The sequence below is a fragment of the Delphinapterus leucas genome, chromosome 2 (assembly GCF_059928025.1).
Source record: "Delphinapterus leucas isolate spDelLeu-1000000601 "Yukka" chromosome 2, BTC_Dleu_Yukka2, whole genome shotgun sequence".
Taxonomy (NCBI): Eukaryota; Metazoa; Chordata; class Mammalia; order Artiodactyla; family Monodontidae; genus Delphinapterus; species Delphinapterus leucas.
In genome coordinates this window covers 148,938,913-148,956,544 of record NC_143130.1, presented here as the reverse complement: position 1 = coordinate 148,956,544, position 17,632 = coordinate 148,938,913, and the positions used below count along the sequence as shown (strand labels likewise).

General features: G+C 46.7%; 1 protein-coding gene and 1 pseudogene across 1 annotated transcript in view; one reads left to right on the top strand and one right to left on the bottom strand.

The window, feature by feature from the left end:
- The first annotated feature begins 8,510 nt into the window (after positions 1 to 8,510).
- LOC111173027 (large ribosomal subunit protein eL21 pseudogene) lies at positions 8,511 to 9,077 on the top strand (annotated as a pseudogene).
- The window catches only part of EXD2 (exonuclease 3'-5' domain containing 2), a 64,400-nt gene continuing 55,813 nt past the window's right edge, over positions 9,046 to 17,632 (bottom strand). Inside the window, exon 9 of the mRNA XM_022570275.3 lies at positions 9,046 to 16,606. Coding sequence (XP_022425983.1) covers positions 16,390 to 16,606 — 217 coding nt within the window. The 3' untranslated portion in view covers positions 9,046 to 16,389. The remainder of the gene's footprint in view (positions 16,607 to 17,632) is intronic.

Here is a 17,632-nt window from a genome sequence, read left to right as displayed (position 1 = left end):
ACTGCTGAGAGTCATACAACAGGTGGGTGGAGGGACTGGGTTCGAATCCATTTTCCATGCCGGTGTTTGGGCACCAGTGCCGGGCTTCTGAGGCCACCGGGCAGTCTGCAGGGTGGTAGAAGTTCTGCATGTAGGGACCTCACTTCCCTCTCTGGACCTCCGTTTTCTTTTCGGTAAAAGAGGGGTTGCCGAGAGATGACCTCCAAGGTCCGTCCAGCTGTGCCATTTTGGACTTCCAGGGGTCTCCCTTGTCACAGTGCTCTCAGGCACGGTCCCCTTCTCTTTAAAGCTGCTGAAGCCAGCACTCGGGTAAGCTGGGCAAAGTGCCATGTGGCCCTGGCGCTCCCAGAGGTCCCAGGGAACTGTCTGCCCCTGTGAATTTGATGTGCGGATTTGGGGATTGGGGTTGTTAACAGAGGGCAGAAAGGGTATAGGTCAGTGTGAAGCCCGAGCTCTGGAGCTGGACAGCCTGAATTCAGATGCTGGTTCCGTCACATATTAGAGTGGCTTGGGCAAATTCTTACTCCCTCTCTTAGCCTTGGTTTCCTCAACTGTAAAATGGGGCAGTGACAGCCCTTAACTTGCAGCATTGTTGGGAAAGGTAGGATGAAATGAAGCAAGTAAAATCCAGTGCTTGGTAACCACCGGCGTCCCCTGGAGGCCCACTCTTACAGGCAGGGCTGCTGGCTGCTGGGGTGACGGGGACTCCCGAAGGGCCCGCCAGGGCACCTGCGGGGGACTGCTCACCTGGGCCGCGAAGGAGAACAGACCCCAGACAGGCCTCTTCAGCCACACCCAAGTTCCGACAGGGATGACTGTCCTGCCCCACCGCCGCGTGGCTGCCTCTTCCAGAGCCTCTGCTCAGTGGGGCTGGTGGGGGGGGGAGAGGCAGAGTGTACGGCCGCAGCCTCTGCTGGGGATCCATTCTCGCCGCATACCCATTACCCTCGAGACTCTGGGTCACCTCAGGAGCCTCTTGTCCTGTCTGCATCTGCAGCAGGGGTCCAGAAGGAGGCTGAAGGGACCTGATTAGACTCCCGTGTCTGCTCGAAGCAGGAAAGAGGAGCCAGGGATGGTGAACAGAATGTACGTTACCATGAAACAGACACTGTGCCAATACACCATCTCAGAATACTCTCGATGACCCTGTGAGGAAGGCTCCACCCTCTCCATCTCACAGATGAAGAGACTGGTGCCTGCAGAGGTCACCCAGCCACCAGGTGGCAGGTATGCTACCCACTGCCAGCTGTCCCCACTTAATGCACCAGCGTATCTAAGGAAAAGGTTTTTATAAGTTAAGTTTCTACGAACCATTATAGATCAAGTTGAGGACCTGGTTCTTTGAAAGGAACTCAGTTCTTTATTAGTCATCATTCTGTTTGTCTGAGAACCGTGGCTTTTTGTATCAGTTTCTGCCACTGGAGTGTAAGCTCCATGAGGGCAGGGTTTCTTGTATATTTTGTTCACCTGTCTCCCCAGTGCTTAGAACACTGCTTGGTGTATATAGTCCATGCTCATTGAGTATTCTTTTTAATGTAAGTTTATTGTTATTTTATTTATTTATTTTTGGCTGCACTGGGTCTTCGCTGCTGCTCGTGGGCTTTCTCTAGTTGCAGCCAGCGGGGGTTACTCTTCGTTGTGGTGCGTGAGCTTCTCATTGCAGTGGCTTCTCTTGTTGCGGAGCATGGGCTCTAGGTGCACGGGCTTCAGTAGTTGTGGCGCATGGGCTCAGTCGTTGTGGCTCGCGGGCTCTAGAGCGCAGGCTCAGTAGTTGTGGCGCACGGGCTTAGTTGCTCCGCGGCATGTGGGATCTTCCCGGACCAGGGCTCGAACCCGTGTCCCCTGCATTGGCAGGTGGATTCTAAACCACTGCGCCACCAGGGAAGTCCCTCATTTAGTATTTGTTGGTGGAAGGAAGGAGGGAAGAAGATGGGCAGGGTACTCAGTGCAGCATGCATTTCTGTCTTAAGTCAAGCACCTGAGAGATGGTGCAGGACTAGAACCCAGAGAAAGGGCGCAACTCATCTGGGTCAGTGTGGGCCGGTGTAGTGAGTAACCCAGGTTCCCTCCCAGTGCTTCCACAGGAGCAGCTGGCTGCCCCGCAACCATGGGGCCAGGAGCCAAACCCCGCTGCCCCAGATGAGGGGATGAGAAAATCCTCTGTGGTTCCACCAGAAGTCAGGGAAGGAATGACCCCAATTTGGTGAATAACTGCAGGAACTACAAAAGTTATTACTGATCGTGAAATGACCCAGCTGCTACATTTGGGAATAATAGGATTGCAGAGTTAGAGGGCTAATTAGAAATGTGTCAAATGCTTTTTCTTAACAGCAAGGAATTCCTACAAAGGAGAAATGCATAAATAAAGCCAGCTGGTCAGCAGAATTGGTCCTGGAGGCAGAGCCCTTTGCAAGGCCTACCTGACCTCCCTATCTCACTGCCTGTCTCCTTCGCCCCTTCCCCTCCTCCACAGCCTCTGTGGAGCTGAGTGGCAAATATCCTCAGAGCAGACCAGCTGGCCCAAAATGTCAGGCCACTGCCTGTTACATGCCTGTCTCTTGCCCTCGAATGGGAGTTCCTCTGGGCCTGGCAGCCTTCTTTTGTGTATCACCAGATTCTAGCACAGCATGGGCCATCATGGCAGCTCTCGCTAAGTATCTGTGCAATGAGTAAATGAATGAATAAGTACCTAGGGCAGCAGGCTGGTTGCTACTCCCCATCCTGTCCCACTAAAATGCCACCTAGCCCACTCAGATGGTAAGCCAATGCCTGTTTGCCCATTAGGGTGGTATTTCCAGTCCCTTTCTTCCCTTTCCTTCTCGAATGCCTACCACGCCAAGCACTTCTAGGTTCCAAGAATACAAAAACGAACAAAACCTGATTCCACCGCCCGAGGAGCCCGGTAACTGATAATGGGGAAATAGGCACAGACGGTCACAAAAGGGTATAACAGAGCTCTAGTCAAACACAAAGGGGACTTCATCCAAGGAAGGAGTCATCTGAGAGCTGAGTATTAAGGATAAGCAGGTGGACAAGATGTGGAAGGGCATTCTGCACAGAGGAAGAGCAAAGAAAGGAACTAACGTGTGGAAGTGTATGGGAGGGAGCCCGGGAAATGGTCAGCGGGTGGTGTGTACTGGGTAGGGAGTGGTGATGGTAACGAGATTAGAGAGGTAGATGGGCCAGTTAACAGGTGTCTTGTATGCTTTTGTAAGAAGTTTGGACTTATTCTGGTAAGCCACGGAGAGCCACCCAAGATTTTGTAACAGGGAATGACGTGATCAGTTATAAATTTTAGTGAAGAGGCTGGAGAGTAGTGGTGGGGGATTACAATGACTTTGCAATAGTCCCAGCAAGCAATGCTGTGGGCCTGGGTTAGGGCAGAAACACTGGAGCAGAAGAGAAAGAGGGTTAGACTCAGAGGATTTGGGGATCAGTTGGAGGCGGAGGCGAGAGAAAGGATTTGAGAATAACACGTACATTTCTCGCGTAGGAGACAAGTACCTTGGTGTAAGGTAACCACTAACTGAAATGGGGACACAGGACGTGGAGCAGATTCGGGAGACTTGTTCAGTTGAACTTGAGTTCTCTGTGGTCTGCCAAGGAAGGGAGCTGTAAATCCAGGTCTGGTCCTCAGGTGAAGAGCAGAAGAGGCCAGTCAGGTCGAGAAGAGAAAACCAGAACACAGCTGGGGCAAAGACGCAGCTGGGAGGCTGCCCGTGTACCCAGCACCTAAGCACGGGGGAGAGGCCGTGTGCACCAGAGATCAGGACTTTTGGATCCCTCGTGTGAAGATGAAGAGACAGAACTGACTTTTTTTTTTTTTTCCCTTGCCTGTCAGATGCCCTGATTCAAGCCCTGGACCCAGGCTGTTAGACATACTCGTCTTTTTATCAAGGACCTCATCATCTCGTACATGTTAGGATGGGCCTCTACACCTAGGGCCGGAACAAAATTTGGCTCAAAAATAGGTCAGGTGATAAGACCAGAGAGCATTTGAATTGAAAAGAGACCCGTGGTCCTGGTCCTGCATTTCCTTCCATCTAATGGTGCCTATAATCGAAACCTCCATTTTCCTTGAGAAACTGGGAAGTGGAAACTAAGGGAATGTTCCCAGGATTGGTATATAATTTGAAGCTCTCAGCAAGGCTGAAAATACCCATCGATATATTCTGAAGTGTAATTTCCACTCCCTTACCAGCCAAAATAATTGAAGAGGAAGAAAAAGCTGTTAATGCAGGAGGCGTGTGACATCAGATCCACTTTGCCTGGAAATTTACCATTTCATAGGAATTGAGGGTTTCTACAGCCAATGTTTATAGTCATACATGTCCCCTCTCACTGCAGTCACCCTCTGAAGCGATCAAAAGGCCCATCAGTCTGGCTTGGACACTGAAATTGTACACAGTGTCTGGAGCTGATGTGAAAGCAGAGAGAATTTTTAAAATTATGCTGCCGCTTTGTCGGCACATAAATCTTGGGGTGTTTCATCCTGGTAGGTGGTAGAAACAGTTGGGGCTGCCAGTGCTCATGGGACCAGTGGTGGCAGGGCTCCGTGGTGGCCTGGCCAGGCACAACTTCTGCTCTCCCTTGGCATCCCTGTCCCCGTGTCCCTGCACAGACTGTCCTCTTCCTCTAGTCTAGGTTGGCATTTCTTTCTCTTGCCCAACCGAAGATGCCTGCCTCTACCTACATCCCAGTGAGTCCAAGGGCCGCAGGTTCTTCAGCAGAGCGGGGGGTCGTGCCACCTCTCACAGCCTCTGATGGACTTAGCAGGAGAGACAGACAGTAGACTTTACGGACGCCCGTCTTCTGTCTTCTGCCAGTGTCTGTGTGTGTGTGCGTGCATTCGCACGCACATGCTATTTTTCAGTTGGAATTGGACTTCGGGTTTTTCCTGGAATTACTGATTCCTTTCCCTATATTTGTGTCCAGTGGAGGAAATTTCTAAATCCGTGTCCAAGCATTTGTCTTTCCTTCCATTTCTGAATCACATACCTTTACAAAGGCCACTACCTAAAGACAGAGCATTGAGTATGTTCTTGGGCAACTGGGATGACTAGGAGGTAGGGAACCTGGGTTTTAGTCCTAGGTGTGCCATAGGCTAGCTTGGTGACCCCTTACTTATGTTTCAAATAAGATCTTTGGTACAAAAGAATTTGGAAGGTCCTTTCTAGTGCTGGTATTTTAGGATTCTGTTTACTTATTTTAATTTTTTAAACCATTCCCTGCCCCAGCAAGAATTATTGGCAATAAACTGAGATACAATTTTCTTTATTATCATTGGGTCCCCCGGCCCATATTACATACATACATATACACCCAGACAATTTAAAATGTTCCACTGCATGAAGAGTCTGAAAATTTCCAGAATACAGCAAACTAAAAAGGAGAAATTGGAAGAATGTTCAAGAAATTGTTACATCCAGGGACACCTCTGAGGAGGCGGACCCGAGGTGAACGGGAGTGGGAGATTTCACTACATATATTCTTTTGTACCTTTTGAATTTTTTGCCACATGCATTTATTACCTCTTCAATTAAAAACTTTTTTAAGCAAGAGTTTTCCTTTCTCTTTCTTCGACCACAGGCCCCTCTGCAGCTTACTTTCTAGCTGGGGAGGAGCCCATGATGGGGCTGGCATCATTCTCTGGAAGCCACCCCTCAGCCCAAGCCCTCTGGCTGGGTTAGCCAATATCCCTGCTCCCCTGGCTGCCCTGTGTGCCTGGAGGGGTCTGTGGGTGCACACTACTGCTGGCTGCCCTTGCTGGGGGGTGCCACCACTCCTACTGTTGGTGGCACTCCAGCTGGACTGTCAAGCTGGTACAGGGCCTCTATTCAAGGTGCTCCATTAAGGGGCTGGCCTTCATGGCCCCAGCAGCCAGACAGGCAAAGGACCTAAGAAAGGACCTAAGAGTTCAGCATAGGCGGAAGTGCATCCAGCCTTAAATCCTCCAGATCTCGCCATTCCCTTTCAAAGACAGACTGCCTTTTTTTCCCCCCTTTTTAATATTTATTTAGTTAGTTGCAACGGGTCTTAGTTGCAGCAGGCAGCCTCCTTAGTTGCGGCAGGTGGGCTCCTTAGTTGCAGCTCGTGGGCTACTTAGTTGAGGCTTGCCAGCTCCTTAGTTGGGGCATGCGAACTCTTAGTTGCAGCATGCATGTGGGATCTAGTTCCCTGGTCAGGGATCGAACTCAGGCCCCCCGCATTGGAAGCGCAGAGTCTTATCCACTGCGCCACCAGGGAAGTCCCCAGACTGCCTTTTGTTTTGTATTGTTTTCTGCTGCTAATATAACATGAAGACAGAAACATGAAAGAGAAAGAACAAAAGGGCCAGAGAAGAGTGGGGAGAAAGGGTCTCTAAGGTGCTCTCTTCTCCTGGCTCCAACCCCACTCTGCCTGCGTCTGCTCAGCAGAGCTGGGCTGCAGCATCTCTGGCAGGGTCCCACATCCCTGATTTCCTCCCCCGGTGCCAGTTCCTCCTCAGCTTTCCCTCACGACATCCAGCTTCCACCTGGCCTTCCTCTCCCACCTCCTTTTCTGATTGTCACCTGCGATGGGTACTGGGCCACTCCACCCCTCCTGTCATCTCTGATTCCTCCTCCTTTGGCTTGCCTACTGCACTGCCACCGTGTCCAGAAACAGCTGCCATCTTTAAGGTCCACTTCCCAGACTGGAGCCACTACCTGTCCTACAACTGGGATTGCTCAAGGTGGATTCCTCCACCCGCCATTCTTTCTTGCCAGGGTCAATAAAGCCCAGGTTGGGGCAAGGGGACAATTGAGAAGCCATGACAGCGTCAGACAAGGAGCAGAAGATGGAGGTGTGCTCTTGAGAGAGTGGACAGAAACGAGACTCCAAGAGATGAAAAGATACAGCGCATGAGGAAAAACAGCTTCAGGGAAAGAAAAAGCAGAGAGCGAAAGCCAATAAAAGTGTAATAAATACTAAAACCAGAAAGGGCTGAACAGAAAGCATCCAGAAAGCAAGGGAGTTAGGTCAGAGGGAAGGAGCAGGAAGGGAGGGGGTGGTCGGCACTTGTGGGGCTCGAGGCCGGAGAAATGGAGCAACAGAAATCTCTCAGGAAGGGTCACTCACCTCCCAAGCTGTTGGGCTTATTGGCTGCAGCAAGCAGAATCTATTTAAAACACACCAGGCGTCTTGCCTCGTTCTGTTTCCCTGCCCAGAAAGAGCTGGAGCCAAAGGCTTAGGGAACCATTCTAGTGTTAGGACCCTGCATGGACCACAGGGCTGAGACCATGAAGATCCACTGCCCCATCTAGGAATCACCCACCTCTCCCTGCACACACGAGCTGCCAGGCCACTCAACTCACAACATCCTGATCGCAGTCCCAAAGGTTACTTGTGTCATGCACTTCCACTGGGAAAGACTCAGTGACTTCCTTCATTCAGTCTTGAAGCTTGTCAGAAAACAGATGCTGCTCAAATGTGACAGCTGCTCTAAAGGGGTGCTCAAAGGGAGCTCCCTGACCAGTGGGAATATATTTAATGATAACTGGAGAGGCCCTGGGTGATCAGATTACAGCAAGACAAAGTAGAGAGCATGAAAGGACATCAAGGATAAAATGGCCCTAGGGAAACCATATAGGATTTGAATTGGAAAACCTTTCCCCGGGCTGTGTATCTTTTGGGAATCTCTGATCTGGAGAAGACCTGACCCCTCATCCACCTGTCACAGAGGAGTACAAAATAAGGTGGCCGCTAGGAGATGCGGCCAAACCATGCAAGCTATGTTTTCTCCCCAGCTGAGGGTGGGTCTGAGAGGTTCTTCCTTCCCTGGCTCTTCAGCCCATATATTGTATAAAATACTTTTCAAGGCTGAATATAAGCCCTCTGTTTTGCATGAGATTTACATTCTTGAGAAACTTAGTGTACAAATCAAATGAAATTTTGCCTGCCAGAGAAGCTGGCTTTTCAAAATAAATTTGAGGTCAACCTTATGTTTAAAAAGAAGGATGGGGCTTCCCTGGTGGTGCAGTGGTTGAGAGTCCGCCTGTCCCAATGCAGGGGACACGAGTTCGTGTCCCGGTCCGGGAAGATCCCACATGCCACGGAATGGCTGGGCCGGTGAGCCATGGCCGCGGAGCCTGTGCGTCCAGAGCCTGTGCTCCGCAACGGGAGAGGCCACAACAGTGAGAGGCCCGTGTACCGCAAAAAAAAAAAAGAAGGATGGCTTTTGAAGGTGAATAATCATCCTGGTTCATGTTTGTAACTTTGGAATTTTGAATGACTGATTTGGATGGATGTAGGGGGTGGAGGATGGGACTATCTAGAGATCCATCTATGGTTTGCTTTTAGGTTGCAATTTAAACCTTACTTTAAAACAAACGCAAAACTTAAGCAGGTAGGTGTGTTGCAGGAGCTACTGCTAAAGAAATAAGAATTTAAAAAAAATTTATTACAGAAAATTTCAAATATATATTAAAAGAAGTAGAAAGCCTAATGTAAAAACCCCAGCCTACTTCTTTTCGGCCGGAACAGCCATCTTCCAGTAATTCGCCAAAATGATCAACACAAAGGGAAAGAGGAGGGGCACCCGCTACATGTTCTCTAGGCCCTTTAGAAAACATGAAGTTGCTCCTTTGGCCACATGCATGCGAATCTACAAGAAAGGTGATATTGTAGATATCAAGGGAATGGGCACTGTTCGAAAAGGAATGCCCCACAAATGTTACCATGGCAAAACTGGGAGAGTCTAAAATGTTACCCAGCATGCTGTTGGCATCATTGTAAACAAACAGGTTAAGGGCAAGATTCTCGCCAAGAGAATTAATGTGCCTATCGAGCATATTAAACACTCTTAAGAGCCGAGACAGCTTCCTGAAACGGGTGAAGGAGAATGATCAGAAAAAGAAGGAAGCCAAAGAGAAAGGGACTTGGGTTCAACTGAAGCGCCAGCCTGCTCCACCCAGAGAAGCACACTTCGTGAGAACCAATGGAAAGGAGCCTGAACTGTTGGAGCCCATTCCCTATGAATTCATGGCATGATGGGTGTAAAGAAAATAAAAGGCCTGGACTGTGAAAAAAAAAACCAAAAAACCCAGCCTAGACAATTATCAACTCATGGCCAATCCTGTGAGAACCATGGACTTTGGAGCCAGATGACAGATCCAGAGTATGAACTTTACAGTACAAGACAAATAGGATTAATCCTACTGAGGCTGCACAAATGCCCTAGACTAGAGCCTAGAGTATGGGGAGAAGGGCAGAGAAATTCTTATTTAGCAATCAAAGAAGAAACCTGAGACTTAAAAAAAAAAAACCCAACCCCCCCCCCCACCACACACACACATTCACATTCTGTCTCTGTCTCTCTCTGAAGGACGCACAATGAAGAAGTAATAGTAACAGTGGTTATTGTCAGGGAGGGAAAGGACCGGGGAGGAGATTCCTTTTTCATTATACATTTAAAAAGAAATTTTGTACTATGTGCACATATTACCTATTCTTAAAAGTAACTTGTTAAAAACAAACATCACGAAGCTTTGCAGCACCCAAGTCCCCTAGGTGTGACAAAAGGGCAAACTGCCCGGACTCAGAAGCACCAAATGTTATCGCATTTTGACCTGGATTTGCTGTGTTACAGTAATCTGCTCAGTTAGATGAATGGACAACCTCCCAACGCCAAGCTGTACATCACCAGGATGTATGTTTCATGTAATATAAAAAACTCCAGCCCTTAATAATTACACGGGTGTATACATTTGTAAAAATTCACTGAGCTGTACTTTTAAAATTTGTACACTTTATTATATGTTCATTATATTGTACTCCAATAAAGTATTATTAACAGCAACAAAAATCCCAGCTTTGTGTACAAATAAACCAAAGAATCACCATTTGGGGGTTTATTGGGTTGGCGGTTCGGAGAAAACTGTTGTTTTGAGAAAACACGCTGCAGACTTCCTGCAAAAACTTGCTCTTTGGAAACTACCACTACAGCATGTGCTTTTGGTTAAGCATTCCATGGCTGAAACGCAACTCGATGCTAAAATGCCGAGAGGATGAGGCAAAATCTTGGCCAAGGTCAAGCTCTGCTGATGGTTTGAGCGGGGGATGGCAGCCAACTCTCTGCACTTGTATAACATTTAAAAAAGGAAAAACTAACCCCAAGTCATCTTCTGTTCCTTTTCTGAGCCAACTTTAGTCTTGCTCATTGTATCCGAGAACTCAGAGGGAGCCATATGTGCTACGGCTCAGGCTGACCCAATCTCCAGGGCCAAACGTACAGATCTTGATTAGACACGAACTAAGCCAGCTGACTGGGGCTCCAGTTGGCTCTATGAGATTTAACAAAAGATGTCAACATTTTAGATAAAGTTAGGGTCCATCTAGGAGAGGGCAGAGAAATATACTTTAGCCTCTCTTTTGGCTATCTGGTCATTTTTTCTGGAACATCAACAAAATGCCCCCAATTTGGTAGAAAATGGGGGCTCACGTCTACATCGAAGTGATTATTGTGAAAAGAGCCTCAAGTTTAGCATACTTGGTACAAATAAATCTGTTCTACACAAAGAAAAGCCAATACACTATACCCCTTTGGGACTGAAACTAAGCACAAGGATGGAATGGAAAATGTATTTCCTGCCAGGTCACAGGGAATGGATATATCGGAAATGGGAAAAATGTCTCTCAGCAGTTTATAAAATACAAACTTTACATTTTGCACATGTCCCGTCTCACTGGTGGCCAGGCAAAGGTAAGCAGGACCAAGTCCCAGGCAAGTCAGGGTTATACAAAGGCAGGCCCCTGAGACTTCTCAAGTCTCCCTGGGAGTTAACCTTGTCTTAGGACTCACAGATGGAGAACAATGTGTTAACACAGTGGACCCCTCAAATTTTCTTAGGCAGTCCTGACAACATAAAAAAAGAGAATATTTTTAACTTATTGGTTTAATGTTTTCCTTTTCAAGTATCCAATTCTATTCAATTCTCTCTCTATGGCACAGCCTTAATTCCTCCTATCTTTAAACTGAGAAACATTCTTCCCCCTCCTCACCCCCCACCAACATCCTCCCATTTACAGCACTTGGCAAAAGCTACCTCATTTCTACTCTGTGCTTTTCCCTTATTAAGCCTTACAGCACTGGCGATGTGGGTGAAGATAAAGATTTCTCTTCCTTCTTTACTGTTAAATAGTGAACTGAATAGAAATGTGAGTTCCCTAAGGCCACACATAGTACAACTCTGGTGAGAAGAGTATTTTGACCTCCAGCGGAGCTCCAGATGGAGGGAGCAGGCTTTTCCCTAGTCAACGAGGCCAGGAGGACACCGTGTGTCATCCTGTTTCCCTCACCCCCTTCCTTTCACGCACAGCCTCCATTCCCAGGGCTGGGGGTGGGATGAGAGTGTGCGATGAAGCAGAAGGTACACAGCACCCAAGGGAAAGTGCCACATAAAGAAACGGTGGGATGTATTACAGAATGCTACACTAGTAGGGCCCCTACAGCACATCTAATTCAAACTCCTAATTTTACAGGTAAAGAAAGGAGTCCAGAAAAGTTAAGTGATTGGCCCAAAGACACACAGCTGTTGACCACAACCAGAACCCAGGTCACTAACCCACTCCTCTGATCCTCCAACACACTATACAACTGAGTTTAGGAAAAAGCAAAATACGAAGTCCATAGACTATACTCCCATCACACCCACCAACCAGATAAATGTACCTTCTTTAAAACTACCTGTGCCTCAATCTCCTATTTCTTTTCAGCCCTGTTAGCTTACTAAGCTCAAATTTTGGATTCTTATCCAGGACTTAATAGATACCCTGGTGGTCTGGGTAGTCAGAATCCCAACTCTGCCCCAGCATGTTGCAGCCTGAGAAGGGAGGTCTCTGGGAAACAGGAGTAGAATATAAGGAGCCTCTCCAACTCAGGAATATCTGAACCACACATCACGCTTATAATAATGCTGACTGTAAACTCAGCAGCTCTGGAAGTTTATGCTGGCAGAAAGGCAACAGGCTACCTATCGAGCGAGAGAAAAATTCAAGAATTAAAAACAAGGAAGTTGGGCTTCCCTGGTGGCGCAGTGGTTGAGAGTCCGCCTGCCGATGCAGGGGACACGGGTTCGTGCCCCGGTCCGGGAAGATCCCACATGCTGCGGAGCGGCTGGGCCCGTGAGCCATGGCCGCTGAGCCTGCGCGTCCGGAGCCTGTGCTCCGCAGCGGGAGAGGCCACAGCAGTGAGAGGCCCGCGTACCGCAAATAAAAAAAAAAAAAAAAAACAAGGAAGTTGCAAGGAGGGCAAATGCTTTGAGTTCAATCTGGAGGGTATGAGATTAACTATCTATCTCCATTCAGTCAGAGCACAGAATGACCTTTTAAGGCAGCAAGTACCACTGCCTTGGAGGAGGAAACAGCCCAGGATGTGTGAACTAGGTCCTTTGACATTCCCTATTCCTATGCACAGCAAGTCAGCTCTTGGTTATCTCCCACGTGATTGCCCATTTGGTCCAGTACACACAGCGTCTAGGGACTGCCAATAACCAGAGTTGGCCACAGACAAAGCTGGTTAGAAGGAAACAATGGTCTAATGTACTTCCCACCTTCCCAAATAACATGTTGCCAGTTAAGTAAAGGACCTTGGTGCCGCAGGCAAAGACATCTCCCTGGTAGGGTAGGTGGAACAGGTACTTTTGAACAAGTGGAACGAACATTTGGCTGCATGTCAGCCCTGCTCCATCACCTGATGCAAAACTGTCCCAGGACTGGGGAAAGACAGAAGGTATTTGGTTCCAGCATGAGGGGGCAACTTGGTGAATACCTAAAAAGAATAACTGATTTCCAAAACAAGAGTATTCTGAGGATTATGTATTATTTTTATATTACTCAGATCAAGAGTTAACTATATGAGAATCATTCTTATACCCTCTTACAGCTTATTTCATCCAAGAAAAACTGATTCTCACTGTATTCCTGAGGGATGAAGTATTCTAAAAAAATGACCAGGTAAACCACAGAAAAGACGAGACCAGAAAGAAGGATCCTTTTAAAATATGTAACAATTAGCAAACTAGAAAACTGAGAAACTCTGATACCTCTCAGAGGATGAGACACAATGAAGAAAAAAACAAAAAAAAAAGGAAGAAAAGGTAAATGAATGAATGAAAAACTCAAAGAGGCAAGGTAACAAAGAAATTATAGTCAAATGTTAGGGTCCCAAACATTAGAATACAAAGCTGAACAAAAGCTCTTTCTGCTTGCTGGGTCCCTAAGAGTCTAAAATGAGGGATTAAAATGGCTTTATTTCAACAGAACACATTTTGTCATCTGATCTCTGTCTGTGACATGGATAAGAATAAGGAACTTATGGCTGCACTCTTAAGAGGCAACAAATCCCTGAATATTGTGCCTTGTTCACTTAAGGATGGCAAATCACTAATTGCTTGTCAATCAGGAAAAAAAAAAGTCTATAGCTTTTATTTTAAAATAAATTTTTTTTACATTTTTATTTTAAAACAAGCTATTTCCAAAAAACACTGCTGCAAGGGGGAATGAGGCAATAAAAGATGGGAGACAGAAGGGAAGCAGAGAAAAGACTCTGAGCCTGCAATTTTAACGATCAGGCACATTCAGAGAGGCCTTTGCTGTGACACTGTCCGCTCACCTCTACTCACAGGGGAGGAAGCTCAGCAAATGCACTGGGACGTGAGTTAAAGGGTCAAAGGGAAGCATTCCCTTCACAGAAATTCCTAAAAGGCGATATCAATTTGTACTCACTCCAGCAATGTGAGTCCCCCTCCTCGCAACCCAATTTCTAGGGTTCTAACCTAAAAAAGTTAGTAAAGATATAGTCAAAGATTTATACACAAAAAAGTTCATCACAACATCATTGATATTAACAAAGGATCTGAAACAACCAAAATTTAACAGTGTGGGAATGGATAATAAAGCAAGGTAGAGTTACTGCAAATCTACTTTCCAAGATTTAAAGACACAAGAAATTACTTGTGATACCATGTTAAATGAGGAAAGAAAATTGTATACCAAGCTGTATATATGACTCTCAAGTTTGTTTAAACACCTTACATGTTATATGCATTTTTCAATACTGAAAGGAAATTCATAAACATACCAGCAGAGATTAGCTCTGTGCTACATGGAGGGAAGATGGATTTTCATTCTTTCTTTAGATTCGTCTCTAACAAGCATACACATTACTTTTGTATCAGAAAGAAATTTTATGTTAAAATATGCCCGCCCTAAAATAACTCACTAGAGATAGCAATTGTCAGTCTTAGAGAAAGGCGTCCAAGGCTGACTCAGAAAACAAAAAGATTCAAACCTACACAGTAACTGCTCTGAAAAGGATGAGAAATCGAGGGTGCCACAGTCTAGATGTTTCCTCTACCGTGGCTGCTGGCTCTACATTACTAAGCTTTGCAGGGAGCTCTACTGGAGAAACCATTCCTCCTTCCGCAGCAACCACAGCGTCTTAAACGACCTCTTAACGTGGTTCTCACCTCTCAGTATGAGGATCACAGGGAAAGAAAGGAAGAGCCTACTCTCTTGTTTCGGAGGAAGACATTTTTCTTGTAAAGCTGTCAAAATGACTCAAAGTGAGATAGACACAATCTGAAACATAACTCATGAGTTATGTTTTTTTTTAAATTTATTTAATGAGTTATGTTTAGGACCCGTGTTATCAATGCCCCTTATTTCTCAATAATGAATATAAAGCAAGATCTACGACGCCCCCTTGTGGCAAGCCTGACTACGACAACCACTTATCCATCTCCACGGTTCTCCGCTCCGGGCTGTGGGCAGTAAGAGCCCCTGAGGAACCTGCCCCCTAATAACCTTAGTGTGTTGAACAAACAGTCCCCAAGGCAGCTGGTACTATTTGTCTTCAAGACTTTCTAGTTTAGATCCCAGAGACACTTATTCGAGGATGAGTGGGGATGAAAGGGCAGAGGAACAAACTGCAGGGTGTGCATGTGTCGTGGGCCGTTGTCGACAGGCCAAAGCTGTTGGCGGAGGCACACGACGACACCTGCACACAAATCATGGGCTGCCACACGGCAGGGACCTATAGCATAAAGATCTCCTTCCCCAAGAGTATCTGCCGATTTTATAAAATTATGAAGAAAAAGGTTTTACATTTACAATCAATGAACTTTGTGCTTAGAAGTTGTTTTATTTACCAGTGTTAGAGCAACCATCACCAACTCGGGCACAATTCCGAAAGAACAGAGCTCTTGTTGAATTCTGGCCATAAAGCTCTTTTTTAAGCTTGTTAAGATCTTGTAAGGTAAGAAAGTTTTCCTAATACTTTATAAAAATACTAACCGCTAATAAGTTGATTCCGTACTCCAAGTGGTGGCCTCACGTTTGGAAAGATGAAACACCACCGTTTTGAACATCGAAACGTATTAATTAGTCTTGGCGTCCCAGGCATGAAGGGAGATGGAGAAATCCTCTCAACCTAACCAAATGACTCTGGGAGAGAATTAAGAGCTTAAAAGAGGTCAGTATTGCAAACCTGATGGAACACTGAAGGGACCAGATACTGATTCTGAGAAAAGACAACCTTCCTCTCAGAAAGGGATTAAGCTAAAAACCCTGCCGTTCTGGGCAGGAGGCTTGCAAGAAACAGCGAAAGGGAAAGCTGAGCAAATTATCCAAGTTCTCTTGGGAGATGGTTCTTGTGCTTCTCTGTGCCCCACCCAGGCTGAAGGCCTCTTCCCAGAAAAGAATTCCCTCCAGCGTTAGGGTGAAAACATATGGCAGGAAGTTGCTGCTTTGGTCCTGAATGTGTAAACAGGAGCATTTTCAAGCATGTGAAATAAACCGAAGCAACCCAGATGGGCTGGATCCCAACCAGGTGAGTTACCGCAGAGCACTAAGCCAAAGAATTTCTAATTATGAGGTTGAACTGGGAATATGAATCCGACCCCTTTTCGCCTCTCCAACCTCTAGAAGAATGTTTTTTCCCCTCCTAACCTGATGGGCTTGAAATACTTGACAGCTCCTGTTTGAGATGAACCAACATGCTGGACAGGGAGGAAAAGCATTAAAAACCTGAGTGTCTTGACAAGACACTTCAGGGAGAATCCTCCATTTGTCGCCTGCACAGGGAAAGCAGAAGAGGGAGAGTAAAATGAAGGCCAAGCCTCCCATTTGTCCAGAAAAATAAAATAAGAGGGTGGAGTAAAGAACTCTCACCCTGCCCAACTAAAATTCAAGACCATAAGCTCCCCCTGAAAACAACAGCCTTGCTCCACCAGAAGCATCCTGGGATCAGTACAGGTTAGTATTGTGAATTGTGTCACCAGGCTTTGACAATGACATTAAAACAGGAAGAGGTGAAATTTTCACCCCTGGCTCCAGCTTCCCAGCTGTCCCAACGTGGAAGGGAAGCAGCCATCACGACAGCTTGATGGGAAGGTCCTCCCCATATCTCCGGAGCAGCTTCTGGTGGTTGTGGTCCACCGACCACTGCTGGGGCAGGTGCTTGGGCTGCATGGAGTCCAGGAAGTGCTGCCGCCAGCGGCTCTCCAGCTGCATGAGGGAGCGCAGCCCGCCCTGGGTGTGGCGCTGAACCACCTTCAGCCCGTGCGGAATGTAGTTTTCATTGGAGATCCTGTCAGGACACAAAGTACATGGGTCTGAGGGAAACAAGCTCAGGACAGTATCACAGTGGCTCCAAATGCTATGGGCCAAGATGCTTCGACAGGGGTTTATGGAGAGGTTGCTGCATTCCTAAAGGGTTGGTTATTTTGATGCTTTTAAAAACATCCTCTTTCCCATATCTGCCTTTTTAAAAATAGTTTGGACATATAACACACAATCCAGCAGAAGGCATTTGGGGATTCTGATCTATACTTATGGGAAGGCCACTGCATAACGCTCAGCCCCCACTAGAGAGGCCCCACTGTCTGGCTGATGATGGGTGAAGAATGTTGGTCTTTCATTGACTCCAGGGTTCCCCAGTTACTTCTTTTAAGTTACTCATTCTGAACCATACTCAGTCTTTATATTAGCTGTTCAATCAGCCCGCGTGTCCCAGGTTTTCATCACAGTGTAACACCTGAATGTAAAATCAAGGTGGTAATATTTCTTCGGTGTCTTCCTTCTTATACAAAGAATGCCAAACCACATCCACAAGACGTGCTTCTGTTGCGATGAAATTCTACCGTGGTTGCTTGGTTGCACAGCTAGTGCTGTTTAATGAGAAGATGAATCCCTGCTTCCTTTCTAACTAAGATACCTTGTGAACAGTACTGTCAGCTCCTATGAATAAAGGAAGCTCCCTGCCCGGGGCTCAGTTCCTCTCCCTACAATCCATACCCTACTCTCAATCCTCGCTAACTAGCAGTGTTCGTGCCCCCTGGGTATTTGCAGGGCATTTTCTTATTTAGCTCACAAGCATCCCCCTAACTTGCCTAAACTTTCCCCAAACAGCTGTTCTTCTCGGTCCTAGATATCCAAGCCCAGCACCCTTCCATCCAAGTCAGCAAGATGAATTTGTTAGAAAGGTCTGTCACTGAAAGGGCAAGTTTAGCTGTTTTAGGAAATACATTTGGGAATTGGTTAAAGGAGCCAGTCTCATTAATTTGTAATATGACCTTGGTAAGTTACTGAACGTTAACCTCGGGTCATCTAATAT